The 19638-nt window shown below is 59.9% G+C and overlaps 1 protein-coding gene across 1 annotated transcript in view; it reads right to left on the bottom strand.

Annotated features, from left to right (window-relative positions):
• Positions 1-5243: 5243 nt before the first annotated feature.
• LOC102372055 (potassium channel subfamily T member 2-like) overlaps positions 5244-19638 on the bottom strand; it is a 16601-nt gene continuing 2206 nt past the window's right edge. The window contains 24 exon segments of the mRNA XM_025203827.1: positions 5244-5818; positions 6475-6758; positions 7331-7459; positions 8753-8836; positions 8957-9058; positions 9130-9241; positions 9654-9788; positions 10233-10304; positions 10912-11105; positions 11321-11426; positions 12296-12488; positions 13133-13397; positions 13783-13801; positions 13893-14042; positions 14396-14452; positions 14712-14820; positions 15496-15604; positions 15882-15945; positions 16174-16310; positions 16834-16951; positions 17142-17354; positions 17482-17576; positions 19309-19392; positions 19533-19607. Coding sequence (XP_025059612.1) covers positions 5722-5818; positions 6475-6758; positions 7331-7459; positions 8753-8836; positions 8957-9058; positions 9130-9241; positions 9654-9788; positions 10233-10304; positions 10912-11105; positions 11321-11426; positions 12296-12488; positions 13133-13397; positions 13783-13801; positions 13893-14042; positions 14396-14452; positions 14712-14820; positions 15496-15604; positions 15882-15945; positions 16174-16310; positions 16834-16951; positions 17142-17354; positions 17482-17576; positions 19309-19392; positions 19533-19607 — 3003 coding nt within the window. The 3' untranslated portion in view covers positions 5244-5721.

Genomic DNA, 19638 nt, shown 5'->3' with positions numbered 1-19638 from the left:
CAGGGGGTGCTGGGCTGGGGGGGGCAGGGTAGGGGACAGCAGGTTTCCTCCATCTGCAAAGGGGCTTCTACACCTACATGTTGGTTTCCACCCCCCACCCCCCCAGGCCTTGGAAGTGCCCCACTGTGGGGGCAAGAGGACAGGGCCCTGTGAGCCCTTGGTGGGGGAAGGAGCAGGGCCTGGGACCCATTGGCTGCTGTCTCTGGCAGCGTGAGTCAGTATCAACCCAGGCCTGCAAACCCGGAATGCTGATAAGGAGAGATCCGGGAGGCATAAAGAGAAAGAGATTAGTAAACCCTGTGCGGGCCTGGACACCTGGGTCCTCTCCCTGCCCTTGGTGGGGAATGCAGGGCTAGCAATTAAGGCAGAGTGGAATCTGGACACCTGGGTTCTGTACGGCAGTGGGAGACACAGAGCTGAGGCTGCACCAGGGCATGGTGTCATGGGCAATGCTGCTGGCACATGCTGGAGCTGTGCTGGCCAGGGAAAGACAAACATAGGTGAGCTGAGTCCAGCCTGTTGGAGCATCCCCTCCGCCTGCCAGCTCCCCCAGGCTGGCCCTGCCATGTATGCCAGGCACACGGCAGGGGGGCAGGACAGAGGCACTGAGTACGTGGGGCCCGAGGGTCCTGGCCCCCCTCAGGAAGAGGTCTGACACCTGAAATGTGTAAAACTTTCCACATCCATCATCTTACCCCCACCCCAAATAAAAGTCAACACCTATGGGGCAGGGGACAGAGCCCCCTTGCAGTGGCTGGGAGAGGGCCAGCCCCTGCCCTGGTGCTGGGAGCTCTGGGGTAGGGGGGGCTGCCCTGCAGGCAGTAGGGAGAAGAGAAAGCTCCAGCAGAGCCAGCGAGAGATTCCAGACATCCCCTAAACCCTAGACACCCCATCGCCAAAAGCCAGCACAGAACCCAGGAGTCCCAGCTTCAACTCCCTCCCCTACCCCAACAGCAAAAGAAAGATCCTGCCTGGGGTAACCCAGAAGAACCAGGCAGAGAACCTAGACATCTGGGCTCCCTGTCCTCTCCTGCTCTAACCTGCCAGGCCCCTCTCTCTTCCCTAGAGTGGGGATAGAACCTAGGTGTCCTGGCTCCCTGCTCTGATCCCAGCCAGGGAGAGCAAACCCAGGAGTCCTATGCCCACAAATAGTCACTGCCCTGGCAGCTCTGAGCCCAGGAAGCAGGTGCCACAAGGTCCTGGCTTTGGGGTGTGACGGCTCTATGCCTCCCCCAAAGGGAGAGTCCTGGCTGGTGGGAGTGGGAGGGGGTTGTTGCTGCCCTTTCATCCCTATCTGTCCCCCACCCATCTAGATCTGCCCCCACACCCAGCCAGCCATGTCCCTCCACCCAGAGGAAGCATTTCCCTGCGGGTGTATCCCAACATGGGCATGGGGCGGGGAAGGGAGGGGAGGGGGGGCAAACCAGTCCCTTCTCCCCTCCCAAAGCTGGCAAAGAACCCAAGTGTCTGAGCTCTCCGCACACTGTGCTCTGACCCCGCAGCCCCCACTCCCTCTCAGAGTTTAAGAGAACCCAGGCATCTGGGCTCCCAGCCTCCTGCTTTTGTAACTCCTCTCCCACTCCCCACTCTCCTCCCAGAACTGCAATAGGACCCAGGCATCCCAGAACCCAGGCACCTGTGGTCCCAGCCCCTCCTGGTCTCTCCCTCCAGCCCGCACTCCCTGTCCCAGACCTGGGATACAGCCCAGGCATTTAGCCTCCCAGACCCACTAATCTCACCCTGCATCTTCCACTGACCTCCCTGAGGTGGGGAGAGAACCCAGGGGTCCGTGCTGCCAGCAAGGGGAGCCATTGCTGTGACTCTGAGCCAGGAGCACAGGCTGGGCCAGGGCTGGATGCCAGGGACCTGATGGGGGGGAGGGGGCAGTCCTTGGGGGGTCCTCCTAGCTCTGGCTGTAGGGACCTCCTAGCTCTGGCTCTGTGGCAACCCCTGACCCATTGTTCCTCCTTGGAGCAGGGCACTATTGTTGGATGCCAGTCAGAAGGCAAGTGGGAGGGTGGGCTGGCCAAAAGCAGAGCTCAGAAGGGAGCTGGGGTCTCTGGGAAGGGGAGGGGACTGGTTGCAGCTGCCTCTGGGGTGTTAACGATCTCCACTCCAGACCCTGGTTAAGGTCTAAGGCAGGGCAGAGATGATGGCAGGGCTGGGCAGTAATGGGAGGACAGGGCTAAGGAATGAGAGGTGCCAGTACCAGGAGCTGGGCAAAGGCTGGGGGGTAGAATGGAGCCAGTGGGGTGGCAGCACCAGGTGCTGGATGAGGAGGTCACAGCAGGGTTGGGGGTGGGCAGGGAAAGGGGGAGCAAGGTGTATACACACGTGTCAATATGTGCTAGAGGGGAGCAGCTCTCACCCCCCAGCCCCCACTCCTGTCCTGGAGCTGGGATAGAGCCCAGGTGTTTGGGTTCCCAGCCCCCTGCTCTAATCCCCTCAGGCCCCTGCTCCCTGTCCCTGAACTGAGATACAGCCCAGGCTTGGGATCTCCCAGCTCCACCCTCACATAACCCCTTTCCAGCCTCCACTGCCCTCCCAGAGCTGGCAAAGGACCCAGGCCCCCACCCTGCTCTAACCCCCCATTCCCATTTGCTGAGCTGGCAATAAAACTTGGCATCCAGGCTCCCTGCCCCTGCCCCACAACTCTTACCCTGCAACCTCACGCCCATCCCAGACCTGGGAGAGAACCCAGGCGACCAGGTTCCCAGTACTACTCTGCTCTCACCATGCAGCCCCTAACCCAGAGCAAGTCCTGGGGGGTAGGGGAGGAGGTCTCAAGGAAATGGGCCCAGGACTGGATGCCAGCGGAGGGGCATCACCCAGGCAGGAGAGGATCAGAATATCTTGCTGCCTTTGACTGTCAGGAGGGCTGGGAGGGTGAGAGTGAGGGGGCTAGTTTACTGCCCCTTGGCTGGGGGAACTATCCCAGAGGGACATCTCCAGACCCCTGGGGATGGGGACAGGGACACAGAGCCCTCTTATGAAGCAGGGACCAGTCTAGGCTACCCTCAGAGCAGAGGAGAACACTTTGCCCCATGACCTTTCCTTCCTCCTAGATGTTAATGAGTTCAAACTGAGCCCTGCCTAAATTGCAGCCCAGCAGGGAAGGGCCAGCAGCCAGCACTGCCTGGGGCCAGGTGGGACTGGCAGACAGCAGGGGAGGGTCCTTTAAGAAGGGGAAACTGAGGCACAGGGTGGTTCCCAGAGAGCAAAGCAGGGGTCCTACTCCCCTCCTCAGGGTCTGAGCCAGATTGACCAAGCCTCCAACCTGGCCAGCACCCCTGCAACCACAGCCACACTCCTAGAGCCATGCCTCAGTTTCCTCACTGTGGCAGGGGGGATGCTGGCATGAGCCCGGGGTGAGGCAGCTGACCGGGTTTCACATGGGATGCGTTTCACATGACGTGTTTCATGTCTCAGTGCCTCCAGGGCATGTGTTTCCTGCCTGGCTGCTGGCGGAATAGGTGCAAGTGGCATTTACAAGGGGATGTAGAAGGTGCCAGAGGTGTGAGCATTCCTACAAAGCTATGAAAGGCAACTGGTGTGGCTGGGGCTGGGGCTGGGGCTGGGGCTGGGGCAGACAGAGGGCAGGGGCTAGGAGCCTGGACACTTTGGTTCTACCCTAGCTCTGGGTACAGGGAGTGGGAGGGCTAGTGGTTAGAGTTTGGGGGCTCTAACCACTAGCCCTCCCACTTAATGGATGCCACTTAAAATGGGGTGGGGGTGCTGGGAGCCTGGACACCCATGTTTCACCCCGGGTCACTGCTGTAGGAGAAGGCAGGGCAAGGGGTAGATGTCTTTACACAGCACCCCGGGACTGACTCACGTGGAAACTGGCCCCAGAGTCCAGGCCTAGGCCTTGGCCCTTGCCCTTGCCCATTCCTGCCCCATAAACCCAAGGAAGGAAGCGCTGAACCCAGCAGTTTCAAGGCAGGAACCTGGATTCCTCTGTGCAACTCCAGAGCCCCTCAGCCTCCCCCCACAACCAATATCGCTGCCCAGAGGGGGCTGGGGGCAGAGCTAGGAGCCCCTCCAGGACTGCAGCGTGTCCAGATAGGCCAAGAAGAGACAGAACAGGTACCTCCATAAACCCAGAATTGGGATCCCCACACTAGCAGTCTGCAGAGCAGGGCGGGGCGGGGGGGAGCGGCAGGCAGCTCTGGATGCTGGAGTTTTGTTCCCTGGATGCCAGCTCTGGGAGTGTGGTGGGGGCTGGAGGGGATTATAGGAGGGTGGAGCAGGGAGTTTGAACAGCTGAGTCCTTTGCCAACTCAGGGAGGGGGACTGGAAGGCTTGGGGCAGGGCAGAGCTGGGGACCCAGACACCTGGGTTCATTCCCAGGTCTGGGAGGGGAGTGGGGCTATGGGGTGAGAGCTGCTCCCCAGCCTGACCCCCCTGGGGCAGGGAACCCCTGGCTGGGACCCTACTGAGCCAAGACCCACTCAGCAGGACCTGGGATCCCCCCCATCCATCCGTGGCTGGCGGGGTATAGCTGCACCCCCCATGTGCACCCCAGATTCCCCTTCTTTCTCCATCCCTCTCTGTCTATTCTCCCTCCCTCCATCCTTCTGCCTCACTCTCTCCCTCAAGCCCAGGGGGGCTCTCCTGAGCTCCATGCCACTCACCTGTCCGGTGTGGCTCTGTCCTTCTGTTCACGTTGGCTCCCATCCAGGGCTTGGGGCATGTGCCAGGGTGGGGTGGGATTTCACAAGCCTATGACTCCAGAGAGAACTCCCTGGACAAACTTCCTGATGGACCCATTAACAAATGGGGTGGGAAGGGCCATGCATGCCAAGTCAGAGATGCAGTCACTTCTGGGGTGAGACATGGGGAGCCAGCTCAGCCCTCGGTGCTCCCTGTGATTAGCTGCTTCTGGGGTGTGACACAGGGTGGCATGGAGGAAAGGCCACCAACAGCATCTCCCCCCCCGGGCCATTCTCAACCCCCCCCTGCTCCTTTCCATTACCCCCACCACCCTTTGCCTCAGATAAGCCCAGATTCCCCAGAGGGGCTGCAGCTTCCCCTGGGGACCCCCAGCCCAGCATCAGCAGCCCCATCCCCTCCACAGGATTACTGTCCACCGCCTGCTCCCCCTCCCCACATCAGCTCAGCATATGAGGATGCACACCTAAATACCAGCTCCTCCCAGGACTCTGGGAGCTGGGGATTTTTGCTGGGGAGCATGGACAGATCCTGGCGGGGGGACAGACGGACAGACGGAGCCAGCTGGCGTTTCTTTACAGCTTTATTGAATCTGTACATCTAGGACCATGTTCACAGTGAGACCAGAGAGGCGGCAGCGGGGGGGGTGATGACAGAACCCCACCCTCTTCCGCCTGGGGCTACATTCCACGACCTACTCTGGGGGTCCCCAGCCTCGGTGCTTTGGCCCCCTGGGGGTCAAAAGAGGAGGAGGGCATGACGTACCCCCAGGGCCTGGCTCAGCTTTGGGCGGCGGGGGTTTGAGGCAGCCCCCCAGCCCCCTTGCTCTGGGCTGGGGATGCCCAGAGGATGCTCAGGGCGGGGCAGGGCAGGGGGTACTCTCCAGCCAATCAGGCCAGGCTCTGGCAGAAGGACCAAGTGCGAATTGGATGGAAGAACTTGGTGGGGCAGCGAAGAGCCAATGGGAGCATGGTAGGCCCAGGGACATGGGCCACCAGGCGAGGGAGGGGTGTCACAGTGTTGGCAGCAGGTGGGTGCCCCGGGGAGGGGTCAGAGCGGGGGGACATCCTTGGTGGTGCTGGTGCTGGCTTTCTGGCTGGTGCCGCTGGCCGAGACCAGGGTTAGGGGGTCAGGGCGGATGAGATACCTGCAGGGGCCACAAGAGGGCAGTCAGGAGGGCTGGGGCATCTGCCCCAAGCAGGGGTGGCTGCTGTACCCCCACTAGCCTATAGGGCCATGTGGGGTTCCCTGGTTTGGGGGGGGGGGGAAGGGGGAGAGATGCTCCCAGCTTGGTTCTGCCTCCCTGCTCTCCCAAAGGTACATGATGGGGAAGGGGAACTGGGGGGAAGATTGCGGGGATTGAGGGCACTCACACGAGAGGGGGTGGTGGTGGAGGTGAGTGCTGTGTCCAGGCTCCCCACCTTATCAGACCCATGGCCTCCCCCAACCCTGCTATATCAGACCCATCATCTCCCCCTTTACGAGATGCATCAACCCCCTAGATCAGAGCCCTAGGGTCCCCCTTGCTCCACCCATATGAGAATAGTCAACCCCTCCATATCAAACCCATAACCCTCCTCAAAGCTCCCTATCAGACCCATATATTCACCCATGTCAGATCCTTAACATCCCCCATATCAGTTCCCTGCCACTCCAGCAGTCCCCAACCCTCCATATCAGCCCCCTCACCCACAGCTATCCCCAACCCTCCATATCAGCTGTCTGCCTCCAGAACCTCCCCCCCCCCTGTACCAGCCCCCCCAACCCCTTAATACTAGCTCCCACCCCACCAGATCAGCCCCTCATCTCCCAACATCACCCCCCACCTCCCCACTCCAGTTCATACTGAAGCCAGTAGAGGAGAGGCCAAGGTGGCGCAGCCGGGCACGGACAAGAGCACTGAGCTCCTGGCGCTCAGAGCGGCGGTGCAAGGCTAGGCGCTGCTGGCGCACACGGGCAGGAGGTGCAGGGTCAGGTGGACGGGCACCACGGCGGCTCAGGCGTCGCGCCCACTGTAGGCTCTTGCGCCGTGCTAGGGGGACCTCACCCACCTCCTCCCCAGCCTCTGGGCTGCCTGGAGCCTGCCACTGTGGAAGTGGGAGAAAGGGGGTGTCATCACGGGCAGAACTTTCCCATGGCTTCTCCCACCTGGGCCCTGGACACCTGGGTTCCAGGCCAGTCTGGGGCACTGGATGCCTTGGTTCTAGCCCCTGATGCCTGGGCTCCAGCGCTGGGCCTGGGGCACCTGGGCTCCAGCTCTGGGCCTGGGGCACCTGGGCTCTAACTTCCAGGACCGGGATGCCGGACACCTGGGTTCTAGCTCCAGACGCCTGGGTTCCAGCCCCAGGTCTGAGGTGCTGGACACCCGAGTTCCAGCCCCAGATGCCTGGAGTCCAAGTCTGGGTCTGGACACCTGGGTTCCAACTCCCAGCTCCAGGGCACCTCATGCCTGGGTTCTATGCCCAGCTCTGAGGCACCCAACACCCAGCTTCTAGCTCCTAGCTATGGGATGCCAGATGCCTGGGTCCCTCCCCCAACTCTACCTCGCTTTCCCCTCAGCCTGGGTCTATGTAGACTAAGCATGACCAGGTCCCTGGCATGATGGTCACCAGCCCCCATGTAACACTCCCCACTTTTCCCCCTCCCCAGGGCCATGCACCTCAGAGGTGGGGAGCAGGTGGCTCTCAGTGCGGTAGATGCCAATGGGGACATCGCCCGTGGTAGAGCAGAGCTTCTGGTAGAGGCGTCCGTAGGAGCGGATCCACAAGTCGTCCTCCGTCACCTTCAGCTGCAGGGACAGCCTGGTGCTGACCCCTGGCACCTGCCCCCTCCCCCTTTGGCACCCTTTGCCCAGAGCCTTAGGCCATGATGAGAGGGAAAGGGGCGGGGGGGATGTTCTATAGGCCCCATAGGAGGGATTCTCCCTACCCCCCCAGTACCCGGATAGACGGGTAAGGAGGGAGCAATGCAGGCTGGGGGCAGTGATGGAGTCAGGAAGGGATAGAGATAGATGTGCATGGGGATGGATGGATGGATGGATGGATGAGAGCTTATGGAGATGGATAGATGAACTGATGTGTGGCTTATTTAGAAGGGTTTAATGGGGAAGGACTGAAGGACAGACAGACAAATAGAGAGGAGTGTAGCAGGTTTGAGACTGCTCAGCCCAAGCAGTCTGTGGTTTCCTTGTGGTAAACACACTCCCAGCATGGATCAACACAAACAATAGGGTTATCTCACCCCTGTGGTCTTGTCCCAAACCAACATCTGGGAGCAGCCCACCCACCTGCTCTCTCCCTCTCAGCTCTGCTCTTCCTCAGCTCCTTTCCCTCAGAGTCTTTAACTTCCACTGGCAGCTAATTCTCCTTGTCAGCTGGCTGAGTTTCATGGCCTGCAGACTACTACAAGGAGTATGTGGGGATGGATGGGTGGATGACTAGGTGGGTGAGTGGATGGGATGGGGATGAATAGGAAGATAGGTGTGTATGGGGATGGATGAATGGATACATGGATGACTTATTTAGAAAGACTTCACAGAGATGGGTGGATGAACAGATAGAGATAGAAAGGAGTGTGTGGGGATGGAAGGATGGACAGATGAATGGAGGGGAGTTTGTGTGAATGGATGGATGGATGGATGGATGGATGGGCTGACAGGTAGGTTACTTAGAAGGAATCCATGGGGATGAGTGGATGGACATATAGCCAGATAAAGAGGAGTGTGGGGGGATGGATGGATGAATGAATGGATGGATGGATGGATAGATGGGTGGACAGATAGGTGCGTATGAGGATAGACAGATGGATGGACTAAGGAAGACAGTCTATGGAGATGGATGGATAAACAGAGCAAGCGTGCAGATGACTTGGAAGTGCTTCATAAGGATGGGCGGACAGACGGCGAGGGATGCATGGGGATGGACAGGTGGATGGACAGATGGGTGGGGGGTGGCTCATTAGAAAGGCCATGTGGGGATGGTTGGATGGAGCAGAAACGTCTCTAGACAGAACAGATGGATGGATGAACAGGAAGGGCTGGATACATGCATGCGGGAGGGGGAAATCAGTCTCTGCTACTCACTGCGCACAGGAAGCCAGACCCAGGCAGTGAATCGAGGCCCAGCAGTAGGCGGGTGATGGAGATCATGTAATCCTTCACAAACGACTGCAAGTCAGGAGAGGGTGGAGGGTCATGCTGAGCCAGTCTATGGTCCCCCACTGCTCCAGGAGGGTGGGGGGTCAGAACACTGCACTGGGACAGCTTCTTGGGTGCAGGGAGGGTCACCTGGTAGAGCAGCGTGTCCAACATGCTGACACTGAAGACTTTCCCGGCAGCGAAGGGCAGGCGGAACATGAACACCAGGTTGGAGCCCTTCTCCCGCTCCTTCTATGGGGCACAGAGGGGTCAGTGGGGCAAGGGAAGGATTGGGGGGCAGCTTGGGGGTAGGGGGGATGTACCTTCTCGAGCTTGGACAGGGCCAGCCCATAGCGGTCCTTGGCTTTGAACTGCATGAAGCGCATGTTGGCCGGGTGCGTCAGCTCTGTGATGATGTTCAAGCCCGGGAACAACCTGCCAGGGTATGGGGGAGGGAGTCAGTGGGACCCCCCCCCAGCCCAAAGCCTGGGAGAGAACCCAGGCATCTGTACTCCCAGCGCCCCCCTGCTCTCATGCATTAAACCCCTTTCCCCCCGCCAGAGGGCAGAAAAAAAAAACAGGCATCCAGGCTTCTAGCTCCCTCCCGCTCTAACTCTCCCAGGACCACACTCCATTCCCAGAGGTGGGAGAACCCAGGCGTCCGGGCTCCCAGCCCTGCCTTGGCCCTAACCCCACAGTCTTCCCTCCCCTCCCAGAGCTGGGAGAGAAGCCAGGCATCTGGGTTCCCAGCCCCACCTACTTCAACCCCCCAGCTGCCCCTCTCCCCTGCTCTAGCCCCAAGCCACCCCTCCCCGAGCCGAGGAAAGAACCCAGGTGTCTGTGGCACCTGAAGAGGGTCTGGACATTGACAATGGTCTTGGCGTCGGCCATGTAGTCCTCATCAGCGATAATGGAGCTCTCCTTGTCCACCACCACCATGTTGGCCGCGAAGGTCACCCCACAGCGCAGCAAGTCATCCAGGCTGGGGGAGGGGAGACATGACCCCTATCCCATGCCCCTGCCACCCTTGGGAGGCCGTCCCAAGACCACCGCTGGCTTCTCAGCCCTCTGCCACCCCCTGTGTGCCCCAATGCCCAGCCCCTGCCCCCAATCTCTCCAGCCTCCCACCACACCTGAGCCCCCATACACATCAGTTGGCTCCTATCCCCCCATATAGGCCAGCCTACTGCCCCTACCCTGTACCCCAATCTTCCCCCTAGCCTCCCATACCCCCTAGGCAGTCCCCAGCTCCCCATATAGCCCAGCCCCTACCCTCTGCATCCCAGGACTCCCTGCCCCCCAGCCCCACTTCCCTTGAGGGCCATCCATACATCCCAGCCCCACCATATACCCCAGCTCCTGTCCTCCAGTCTGCTCCTAGCCCTGGCTCTATGCCTATGTGTCCAGCCCCGCAGCACCCACTCACTTATCAATGGAGCCCACCATGTAGTAAACTAGCGGGAACCAGCAAATTGCCTCCAGGAAGTGGGTCTCGGGCCTGTGGGGCAGAGACAGGCAAAGGGGAGAATGGCCAAGGAACTCCCTCCAGGTCCCACTGCTCCTTCCAAGCCCCCCCACCCACCCAAAACGGCTCCAAGGGCTCAACCTTGGTTGGAGAGGGGCTGAATTACTTCTTATCCAATGTGGGAGGAGGCTGTGTGTCCCCCCCCGCCCTTCACTGTGTGCCCCTTCTCCCTTCACTGCCCTGCCATCTGCCCGGGGGGGTGGGGGGGGGTGGGACACGGGACTGTGGTCCAGGACCAATTGAGGGGGTCCATAGCCCATTGGAGGGAGTCCATGGCCTACAGAGTGCATCTGTGGCTTGTGGAGGGGTGGGGGTCCATGGCCTGTGGAGGGTCCATGCCCCATGGTGGGGTGTATGGCCTATGGGGGGGCCCACACCCCATGAAGGGGCAGACATGGCCTGTGAGGGGGTCTGAAACCCACTGACGGGGGTTCACGGACCATACGTAGTGTCATTGCCCACAGGAGTTATAGCCCATTTATGGTGCCTGTGGCCCTTTGTGGGGGTCTGTAGCCCATTAGGGGGGTCCATAGCCCATGGGGGTGGGGGTGCAGTCTGTGAGCCACTGAGTAGTCCTTACAGGTCCTCGAGCAGCAGCACAATGGGGTTGAGCTCCTTGCGAGGCCGATAGTAGGCCCGCAATGGCACCACGAAGTTGTAGAGCCCATTGCCGGCACGCTCAGCTGACACGATAATGAGCCGGTTGTGGAAGCCGTAAGCCGGGTTGTGAAAGCCGTAGGCACGGGCATCCTCATGGGGCAAGTGGGGGCAGCTCTGTGGAACAGAGGGAGGTCAGTGCAGCCCATTGGTCCCAGTCTGAGCCCCCAGCACTCCCCCTGTCCCAGTGGGTGGGGGGGCAGCATCATGCCTGGCACCCCCTATCTCCGCTGGCACAGGGCAGTAAGCAGGCAGCCAAGACAGGGGTGTGGGGCCATATCTGAGCCCCGCTCCCGGTTCAGCCTGGGCCTGGAGAGGGGCAGGGGTATTACCTTGTCCAGCCGCAGGCAGCAGAAGGGGGTCTTCTCCGGCAAGAGGTGGCAGAGGGTGGGCGAGCTCCCAATGTAGGGCGTGTTGCTAGGATAGCCCTTCACCCAGCTGCAAGATGGGCACAGGTAGGGTGAGGCTGGGGCTGTGGGGGTCACTGGGGCATCCCAGTGACCCAGCATTGGGTGTTGTGGGGGGAAGGGTGCGGCCCCCTGGACCAAAGGGAGCTCACTGGCTTGTCAGGTCCTGGGGTCTCTATTCATACCAGTACCACACACGGATATAAGCAGGCACACACGTATATAAGCACGCCTACACATGCACATGCCTGCAACACATGCCTGCACAACACATGCCTGCACAAATGCACGTATGAACACTTATACACATGTGTGCACACACACAAGTATAAGCACTTATGTGCAAATACAGACACATACATAGGAACTTGTGTGTGTGTGTGTGCTCACACACATGCCTGCACACACACATGCATGACAAACACATACCTGCACACACACATGCAGCCATTTGGATCGGTGTGAATGTAGGAATCTACAACACACATGCTTATCTGGGTGCACAAGCGCATGCCTGCGCACATGTGCAACCATTTGGCTGTGTGCATATAAGTGCACACACAAGCTTGCCTGTTTACCCACATGTGCATGCACACGTGTGCACACACACACTTCTTGTCAGCAGCTCCCTCCTCACTCTGCCCTGGACCCCCCTTACACCTTCATTACACTCCAAATCCAGGAGGCAATTACCCAACCCCCCCTTACTGCCCCCCCGCCCTCCGGCTCAAGCCCTCCCCCAGCACATGTAAGGTATCCAGGCTCACCCTGGATAAGGTCCCAGGGGCAGCAGGCACCAGCTTGAGCTCACCTGCTTCCATGGGGTGGGGGACATGTGGCCCTGGGGCCCTGCTCATCCCTGCCCCTCCTAAACTGCCCCCCTCCCCATGGCCCCCTCACCAGGCAGAGGCAGCACCATCCTCATGGGGGCTGGCCTCATCCTCAGAGGGATCGCTGAGCAGGTCGAGTGTGGGGCTGGGCAGCGTGTCTGGCCCCTCCAGCACAGGTGCGATGCTGGGTCGCTTCTCAGCATCTGGTGCCTCAGCGCTCTCAGGGCTGCTGCCTGAGTCTGGCAAGTCCATGGCCACCGTCCCTGCAGGGCCCAGAGCCAGCAAGTCAGGGGCCAAGGGGAACTTAGAGTGACTCTCCTGTCCTGCCTCCCCCAGCTGGGGGTTGAGACCTGGCCAACACAGTTCACCCAGGCTGGCCCCAGCCCCACAAGGCTTCAGCCCCTGGGATCCTGCCTCCTTTCTGTGTGGGGATTGGGGAAGAGGTGATGGGTGGGGCACTGGTAAACCCCAAGCTAAATGGTGATTAGCTGAGGAAGTGTGAAGGGGGGGTGGGCGCGCATACTCGTTACCCCATGCTGGATGCTGATTGGCTGAGGAGGTGTGAAGGGCAGGGCTCTGGTAAACCCATGCTGGGTGGGGATTGGCTGAGGACGTGTGATGGGTGGGACACTGGTAAAAACCATGCTGGGAAATGATTGGCTGAGCAGGTGTAAAGGGAGAGGCACTGGCAAGGTCCATGCCAAGGGGTGATTGGCTGAGGTGTGATGGGCGGGGCACTGGCCTGTCCTATGCTGGGTGGTGACTGACCAAGGCAGCAAGATGGGCAAGGCAGTAGCAGCCCCACACTGGGTAGTGACTGGCCAAGGAGGTGTGAAGGGCATGGCACTTGTTAAACCCCATACTACATGATGATTGGCTGAAGGGGCACAGTGGGCAGGGTTCTCACCCATGCTGGCGAGGATGCTGTGCACAGGCAGGCGCGTGAGGCCACGGTAGGCCGTGGATGCAGGGCGGCGGGGGGGTGCTGGGTCCTGCTGTTGCCGCACCAGGGCTGAGTTCTCCTCCTTGGACACGTTGATGTAGAAGCAGGTGTCGCTGGCAGCCAGGATGTGGCAGGGGCCCGGGGTTCCCCCCGGCCCCGGCGCCAGCCACAGGCAGCCCTTGGTGCCCGCCGTGCCCAGGGGGGAGGGGCGGATAAGGAGGGGGGGGGCCTATACATGTGTGTAGGAGCAGCTGGGAGTGTGCGAGCATGTTTAAGCATAAGCAAGCCTCTCTTAAGCATGCACAGACCTCTAATAAGCATGCACAGGCCTAAGTGTGTACACAAGCGCAGAATTGCAGGGAGACAGCACAGAGGTGTGCAAGCAGGTACAAGGACACGTGCATTCAGAGCCCATGTGCATGCGAGTGTGCACCTGTGCAAAGATGTGCTACGTATATATGCGGGGGATGGGGGAGCTATGCCTGCAGGAAGGCATGAGTATGGGAAGGACATGCAAGGCCACTTGCCCACAAAGATATGTATGCAAATGCACACGTGTGTGGGCATGCATACACAGGCAAGCAGGGGAGACATGCACACACAGGCAAGCAGACCCCCTTCTGCTGCCTGTGGCTGGGGGGAGGGGGGAGGGGGCCAGGGCCGTGGGTACCCCTGTATGCCTGTGCACACGTGTGTTCCTCCCAAGACATGCACGCATACTCACTTCTTGTGGGCGTGGAAGGATGCATAAGTGAAGCTCTTCCCTTCATACTCGCCCAGGAACTTGCTGTCTCCCAGGCGCACATGATGCACCTCATTGGCCGAGCACCGGCTGTACGTCCTCTGCCACTGCTCCGGTGATGTGGGGCCCTCCCTGGCGGGGTGGGTGCCTGCTCCCATCAGTGCCCAGAGCATCCCTCAGGGCACCCCCACCCACCCTGGGACCCTCCACCCCCATACTGGGCCACAGACCCCTCCCTACTGGGTCAAGGGCCCCCCTATAGGGCACAGACACCCTCCACGGGGCATGTACCCCCCTCAATGTGTTTGGGCCATGCACCTGGGAGGCCAATGTGACAGCCTAGCTGGGCAGCTCCCTATGCATACATGTGTGTGAGCACATACTTCCAGCCAGCGCTGCCCTTCTCTCCCCCACAAACCACCCAGCTGGGGAAGGAGGGAACCCAGGTGTCTCCCCAGCCCAGCCTTTTCTCCACTGGGGCTCACCTGGAGAGGGGCTGCCAGGTGTCAGGCCGCTGCCTGAAGGACTCTGCTGGGGTGGTCCTGCCAGTGGGGGTGGGGGGGAGGGGGTGGCATGGGGACAGGACATAGGGGGACATAGATCAGCTGAGACCCTACAACTGGTGCCACCCCGCTGCCCCCTGGGTTGGGAACCCCTAGCCTTGCCCCCCCAAGTTGGGGGGCAGCTGGGGGTGTCCCTGTATGATCCCCTTGCCCTCTTTCAAGCAACCTTTTCAGGCTCTCAGCAAACTCAGGCCAGTGCTGTGTCTGGTTCCCCACCCCCGCCATTCGCCTGACTTACTGCCCCCGGGAGGTGTGTATGAGCAGGGTGATGAGCGTGGAGGTGGCTGGGCACACACAGTTGAGGGCCAGCATGGCATATTTGAACTCTTCCTCGCACACCACATGGTCTAGAGAAGGGGAGGGAGAGAGGGGCTGTGAGCTCTGGGCCCCTCCCCACTAGCAGGTCCCCTCCCAATGGACTGTCCGTCCATCTGTACACCCATCTGTTGTCTGTCTATTCATCCATTTCTCCACCCCTCCATCGATCTGTGTATCTATCTCTCCCTTCATTTATCATCCTATCTATCCCTTCCTCTTTTCATCTATCTGCCTATTTATCTATCTGTCTGTCCATCCATCCATGCACTCACTCACCCACATATCTGTACTTCCCTTCCTTTATCTGCCTATCAGTTTGTCTTGCCATCCATCCATGTATTTCTGTCTCTCAGTCAATCTCTCTACCTGTGTACCCATCCACCTATCCCTCTACCTGCCCATCTATCCCTCTCTTTTAATCTATCTGCCTATTTATCTATCTGTCCATCCACCCATCTTCCTAACTATCCCTCCCTTTATCTATCCCTCCCTCCCTCCCTCCCTCCTTTCACTTATCGATCCATCCATCCATCCATCTGCACATCTATCCATCTAGACCTCTCATGAGATCTTTCCATCTATCATCCACCCATCCATCTGCACACGTCAGTTCATGCATCCCTCCTGCATCTGCTCCATCCATATCTTCCCTGTCACCCCCGCCTCTATCTAGCTACCCACAAGCTGAGCTGTGGGGCCCTCACCTGCGAACTTGATGTGGAACTTGTTTTCAGGCTTAAGGATCTGCACGTACAGGGGGCAGTTGGGGGCAAAGTCCTTCACAGCCCAGGCTCGCAGGATGGTCTGGTGATCCTTGGGGAGGGGGGCAGCTGTCACAGCCAGACCCCCCCACCCCAGGGTGCTTGGCATGACTGTACCCACCAATCCTAGCCTGAGGGGGTCTTTACAGTGTCTTGTGCTCCCTGATCCCAGCCTGGGGGGTTTGTACACTGCCAGGTGCCACATGGTGACTCCAAGTACTACCATACTGCATGAAATAAACACCCCTCCCCAGAGCCATCATTAACCCCTTGTGGCCTGGACAGCATCCCTCTCCTACTGCCCCAGGGGCGGCATAAGGGGCACTTACTGCTGCCACACGGTCCACCTCAAAGCGGTTGCTGAGGATGAAGCAGGCCTCAGCGTCATCCATCCTGGGAAGTGGGGGGGCAGGAAGGGGGTGGTGGGGGTGGTCACAGCTCAGCAGGACCATTGAGACACACACAGAAAGGAATGCGAGTCACTGGGACCCCTCCCCACCCTTGCCAAACCCCCACCTGCCCAGGCAGGGAAGGGGACTCCAATGTCCCCTCCCCTCCCCATGTCCATGCCACCTCTCCAGGCAGGGAGGGGGTCCACACTGCCCCCAGCCCCTCACACACTTGGCTCTCATGAGGTCCTGGTCCTTGAGGGCTGAGCCCTGGAGGAAGATGACACGTTGGGCCCAGAGTGGGATCTGTAGCACGCGGCGCACGGGCAGGTCCATCTCGGTGGGGCACAGGATCACCACATAGTAGTCCTGGGGAGAAGGGGAGTCAGGGCATGACCAGCCCCCAGTCTGCCCCCTGCCCCATGTCAAACTTCAGGGCCTGTGCTGCTACCCACAATGTGGCAGAGTGATGCTAGGGCACCAGCCAGCCAGGTGGGCGCAGCCCATATGGCAGGATCCTGGTGGGTGGTGAACCGGGATGGGAGCCCAGATGCCTGGGTTCTCTCTCTGCTCTGGGAGGGTGGGGGTCTGGCTAGCTCCACCCCCACGACAACCCCAGTACTATGCAGGGAAGTGGAGACAGAAGATGGTAGGAGCTCCCCTGCCCAAGGGGGTGGCTCATTTGCTTACATGAATATGCAAATGAAACAGTTATGCAACCAGAGGGTGCTGCTTTTCTCTCCGAGGAGAACTGATGGTGGGGTGGGGAGCAGAGACAGTGGGCCTCAGCCCCCAAAGCACAAACAGCCTCCCCCCATCTGGTCCCCAGCCCAAGCCCCCCAGCCCAGTGCCCCAGCTGGACCCCCCAGGCTGTGCCGCAAAGGGCCCCCACCTGGAGCCGGGGATGGGCATAGAACTCATTGAGGAAGTCCATGAGCAGGTCAATCTTGAGGGCACTGACACACAGCACCACATGCTTCTCCGTCTGGGCCCGGTACCGAGCAACAGGGGATTAGCAGGGGGGGGCTGGGCTGGGAGGCCAATGGGGGTGGGGTCCAACAGGGGGCATTATGCTGTGGGGGTGCAACAGGAGGGTCCAGCCCCATCCCACAAGATCCCAATATAATCAGCTTCCACCTCTCACCCCAGAAGCAGCTGCATCTTGGCACCAGGCCAGGATCAACCCCCCCAGATTGTTACTGTATCCCCTCCCTTCCCCCCCCCCCGGGAACCTGTATGGGCAGGACGATGAGGGCGACACAGATCATGACAACGACCAGCAGCTGCGAGGGCCAGATGCGTGGTGTGACGTCACCAAAGCCCACAGTGGAGAAGGTGACGATGCAGAAGTAGAGCGAGTCAAACAGCGACAAGTTGTTCCCCGCCCGCTCCAGGTGCTGGATCCCACAGATGCTGCCACCGGGAAAAGGGGATGACTTAGTGCCAGGCTGGGTTCCCCCCCAGAGCCAGCTGCAGCTGGGCAGAAGTGACACCAGGGGAGCCGCCTGTCCCCTCCAGCCCCTCCCATGGCCCCACTCACCAGGTGAAGATGAGGCAGAGCAGGGTGCAGCCCAGGATCAGCACCTGGTTGAACATGGCTGAGTGCGAGCGCTGGATGGCACGGTGCAGGTCATTCTGCAGGCAGGGGCGGAAGGGGGTTGAGAGATTGGTGCTGCCTCCAGAACCCCCCCACCTGTAAGTAGGGGGCAGTGTGTGCATGCATGCCTCTGTGTGTGTGTGTGCGCGCACACGTGCGCGCATGGGGCTCTGTAGGGCTGGAACAGGCAGTGGCACATATGCCCTGCCTGCCCCCTCGCATATATGTGCAGAAGCCTAAGGAGGGGGCCTACATGTGTGCATTCAGCCCTCCACGCCCCCATGCACACGTAAGTGCACACATACATGTGAACACAGGCCTGCACTTTCCCATGTGCATACACACACATGCGCTCATACACACACACACACACATTATATCACACACAGGTGTACTTGTCTCTACACTCCCCTGTGCATGCACGCGCACACACACACACACACACACATTCAGCCTTATGCTTCTGTGGGCGCACACAGGTGCACTCATCTCCCATGTGCACGCACACAAAGAACCCAGGCATCCAGGACACAAACACACAGAATCCAAATGTCCGAGACTGTAACAGGATCAAAACCCATGGGTGGCCATGATGCCCCCAGTGGCCACATGGCTTCTACCCCACTAAGGCTCCCTAGGTTCCCTCCCTTGTCTTGCCTTCCTGCCATGCCTTGATGTGCTTAGTTGATTTGTAAAAGGGAGGCTGCCCCCGGGTCCCAGAGCAAGCCCTCATCTATCCTTCAGCCAGCAGGTCCCTACCACACTGGCTGTGCCCCTCAAGAACTAAGTGGGCCCAGTTGTGCCCCTCAAGAACTAAGTGGGCTCTCCTGGCTTCTCCATGCCCTGCTGCCTTAAGAGCTATTTGTGGCCTCCTTCCATCCCTACAACTATGCCCATGCCTTATGGATGTTACCAGCTATCACTTCAGGCCTCCACACCCTTGTTGGGGCTTCCATCTTCCCGACTTTTGTCCCTTTTATCTGGCTGGGCCCCTTGCAGCCTATGTCCACTGTGCTGGACCTGGTTTCTGAGCTCCAGCCCATCTCACCTCTCTTGGACTGTGGGCCCCTGGCCCTGGTTTCACCCCTCTTGGCTTTCTGCCTGCCTGATCTTGAGCCCTGGCCCCTGGCAGGGCTTCAAAATCATGCATGCCCCTTGGGCACCAATGTGCACATGGTGTGCCCCTCAGGCACCCCCTGGGGCTTAAACCTTAAGTGGTCATCCTTAAGAGTGCACTCTCAGGCATCCCTCCATGGCCTCCTCATCACCCCTTATAGCAGTAGCCAATTCAGCAGTGTAAAGCTTAAACAAAATACAAGCCCACTGACTACAACAAAACTATCTGCATGCTGGCTCATACTTTCCTGCCAGCCACAAGTCTTTACTTGCAGCTCCCAGGGCAGCTCAGGTGCCAGTTAGTCCCTCTCCTGCAGCCATCTTGCTGCAGAGCTCTTTGCCCTGCAGGGCCAGCCCCTAATGGGCAGTTTTTCCCCAACCTGGGGATCTCCCTTAAAGTAAGAGAAGCCTCTGGCTCCCAGGTACAGACACACCCACATGCATACACACCCACATACACATGCCCATGGCCCCACACTTCCCCATGGTACGTGCAGGGCCTGGAGACCGCTCCCCCACAGCAGGCCCCACAGCCATGCCTCCCCATCCTGGGCCCAGGTCTAAGCCCCCCACAGTGCCCACAGCATCCCCCCAACCAAAGGTAGGGCCCAGTTCCCCCCTCCAGGGCCTGGAGGACCCCTGCCCCCCACTCACAATCATGTTCTCCAGTGCATGCTTGGCCAGCCAACAGTTCAGAAACACAGGGATGAAGAGGTTGCGTAGGGGGGGCCACAACACCTGGGGCAGGGGACAGTGCAGGGGTCACCCACAGCCCTCCCAGCAGGCCACAGGCCCAGGCCTGACCCCCAGGCCCAGGGACAGTGTCCCACCCACCAGGAGGCCTCTGTCTCTGGCTGGGCTGGGGGGGCTGGACTCACCGTGATGAGGAAGGGCACAGTGGTCATCACCTCCAGCACGAAGGGCACCCGCAGTACCTGCTCCCACAGGTTGCCCTAGCAACAGGGGGGGCAGAATCAGCTGGGG

This window comes from Alligator sinensis, unplaced genomic scaffold (genome assembly GCF_000455745.1).
Source record: "Alligator sinensis unplaced genomic scaffold, ASM45574v1 scaffold707_1, whole genome shotgun sequence".
NCBI classification, from domain to species: Eukaryota; Metazoa; Chordata; order Crocodylia; family Alligatoridae; genus Alligator; species Alligator sinensis.
This window is presented reverse-complemented; position numbering and strand designations above follow the sequence as displayed.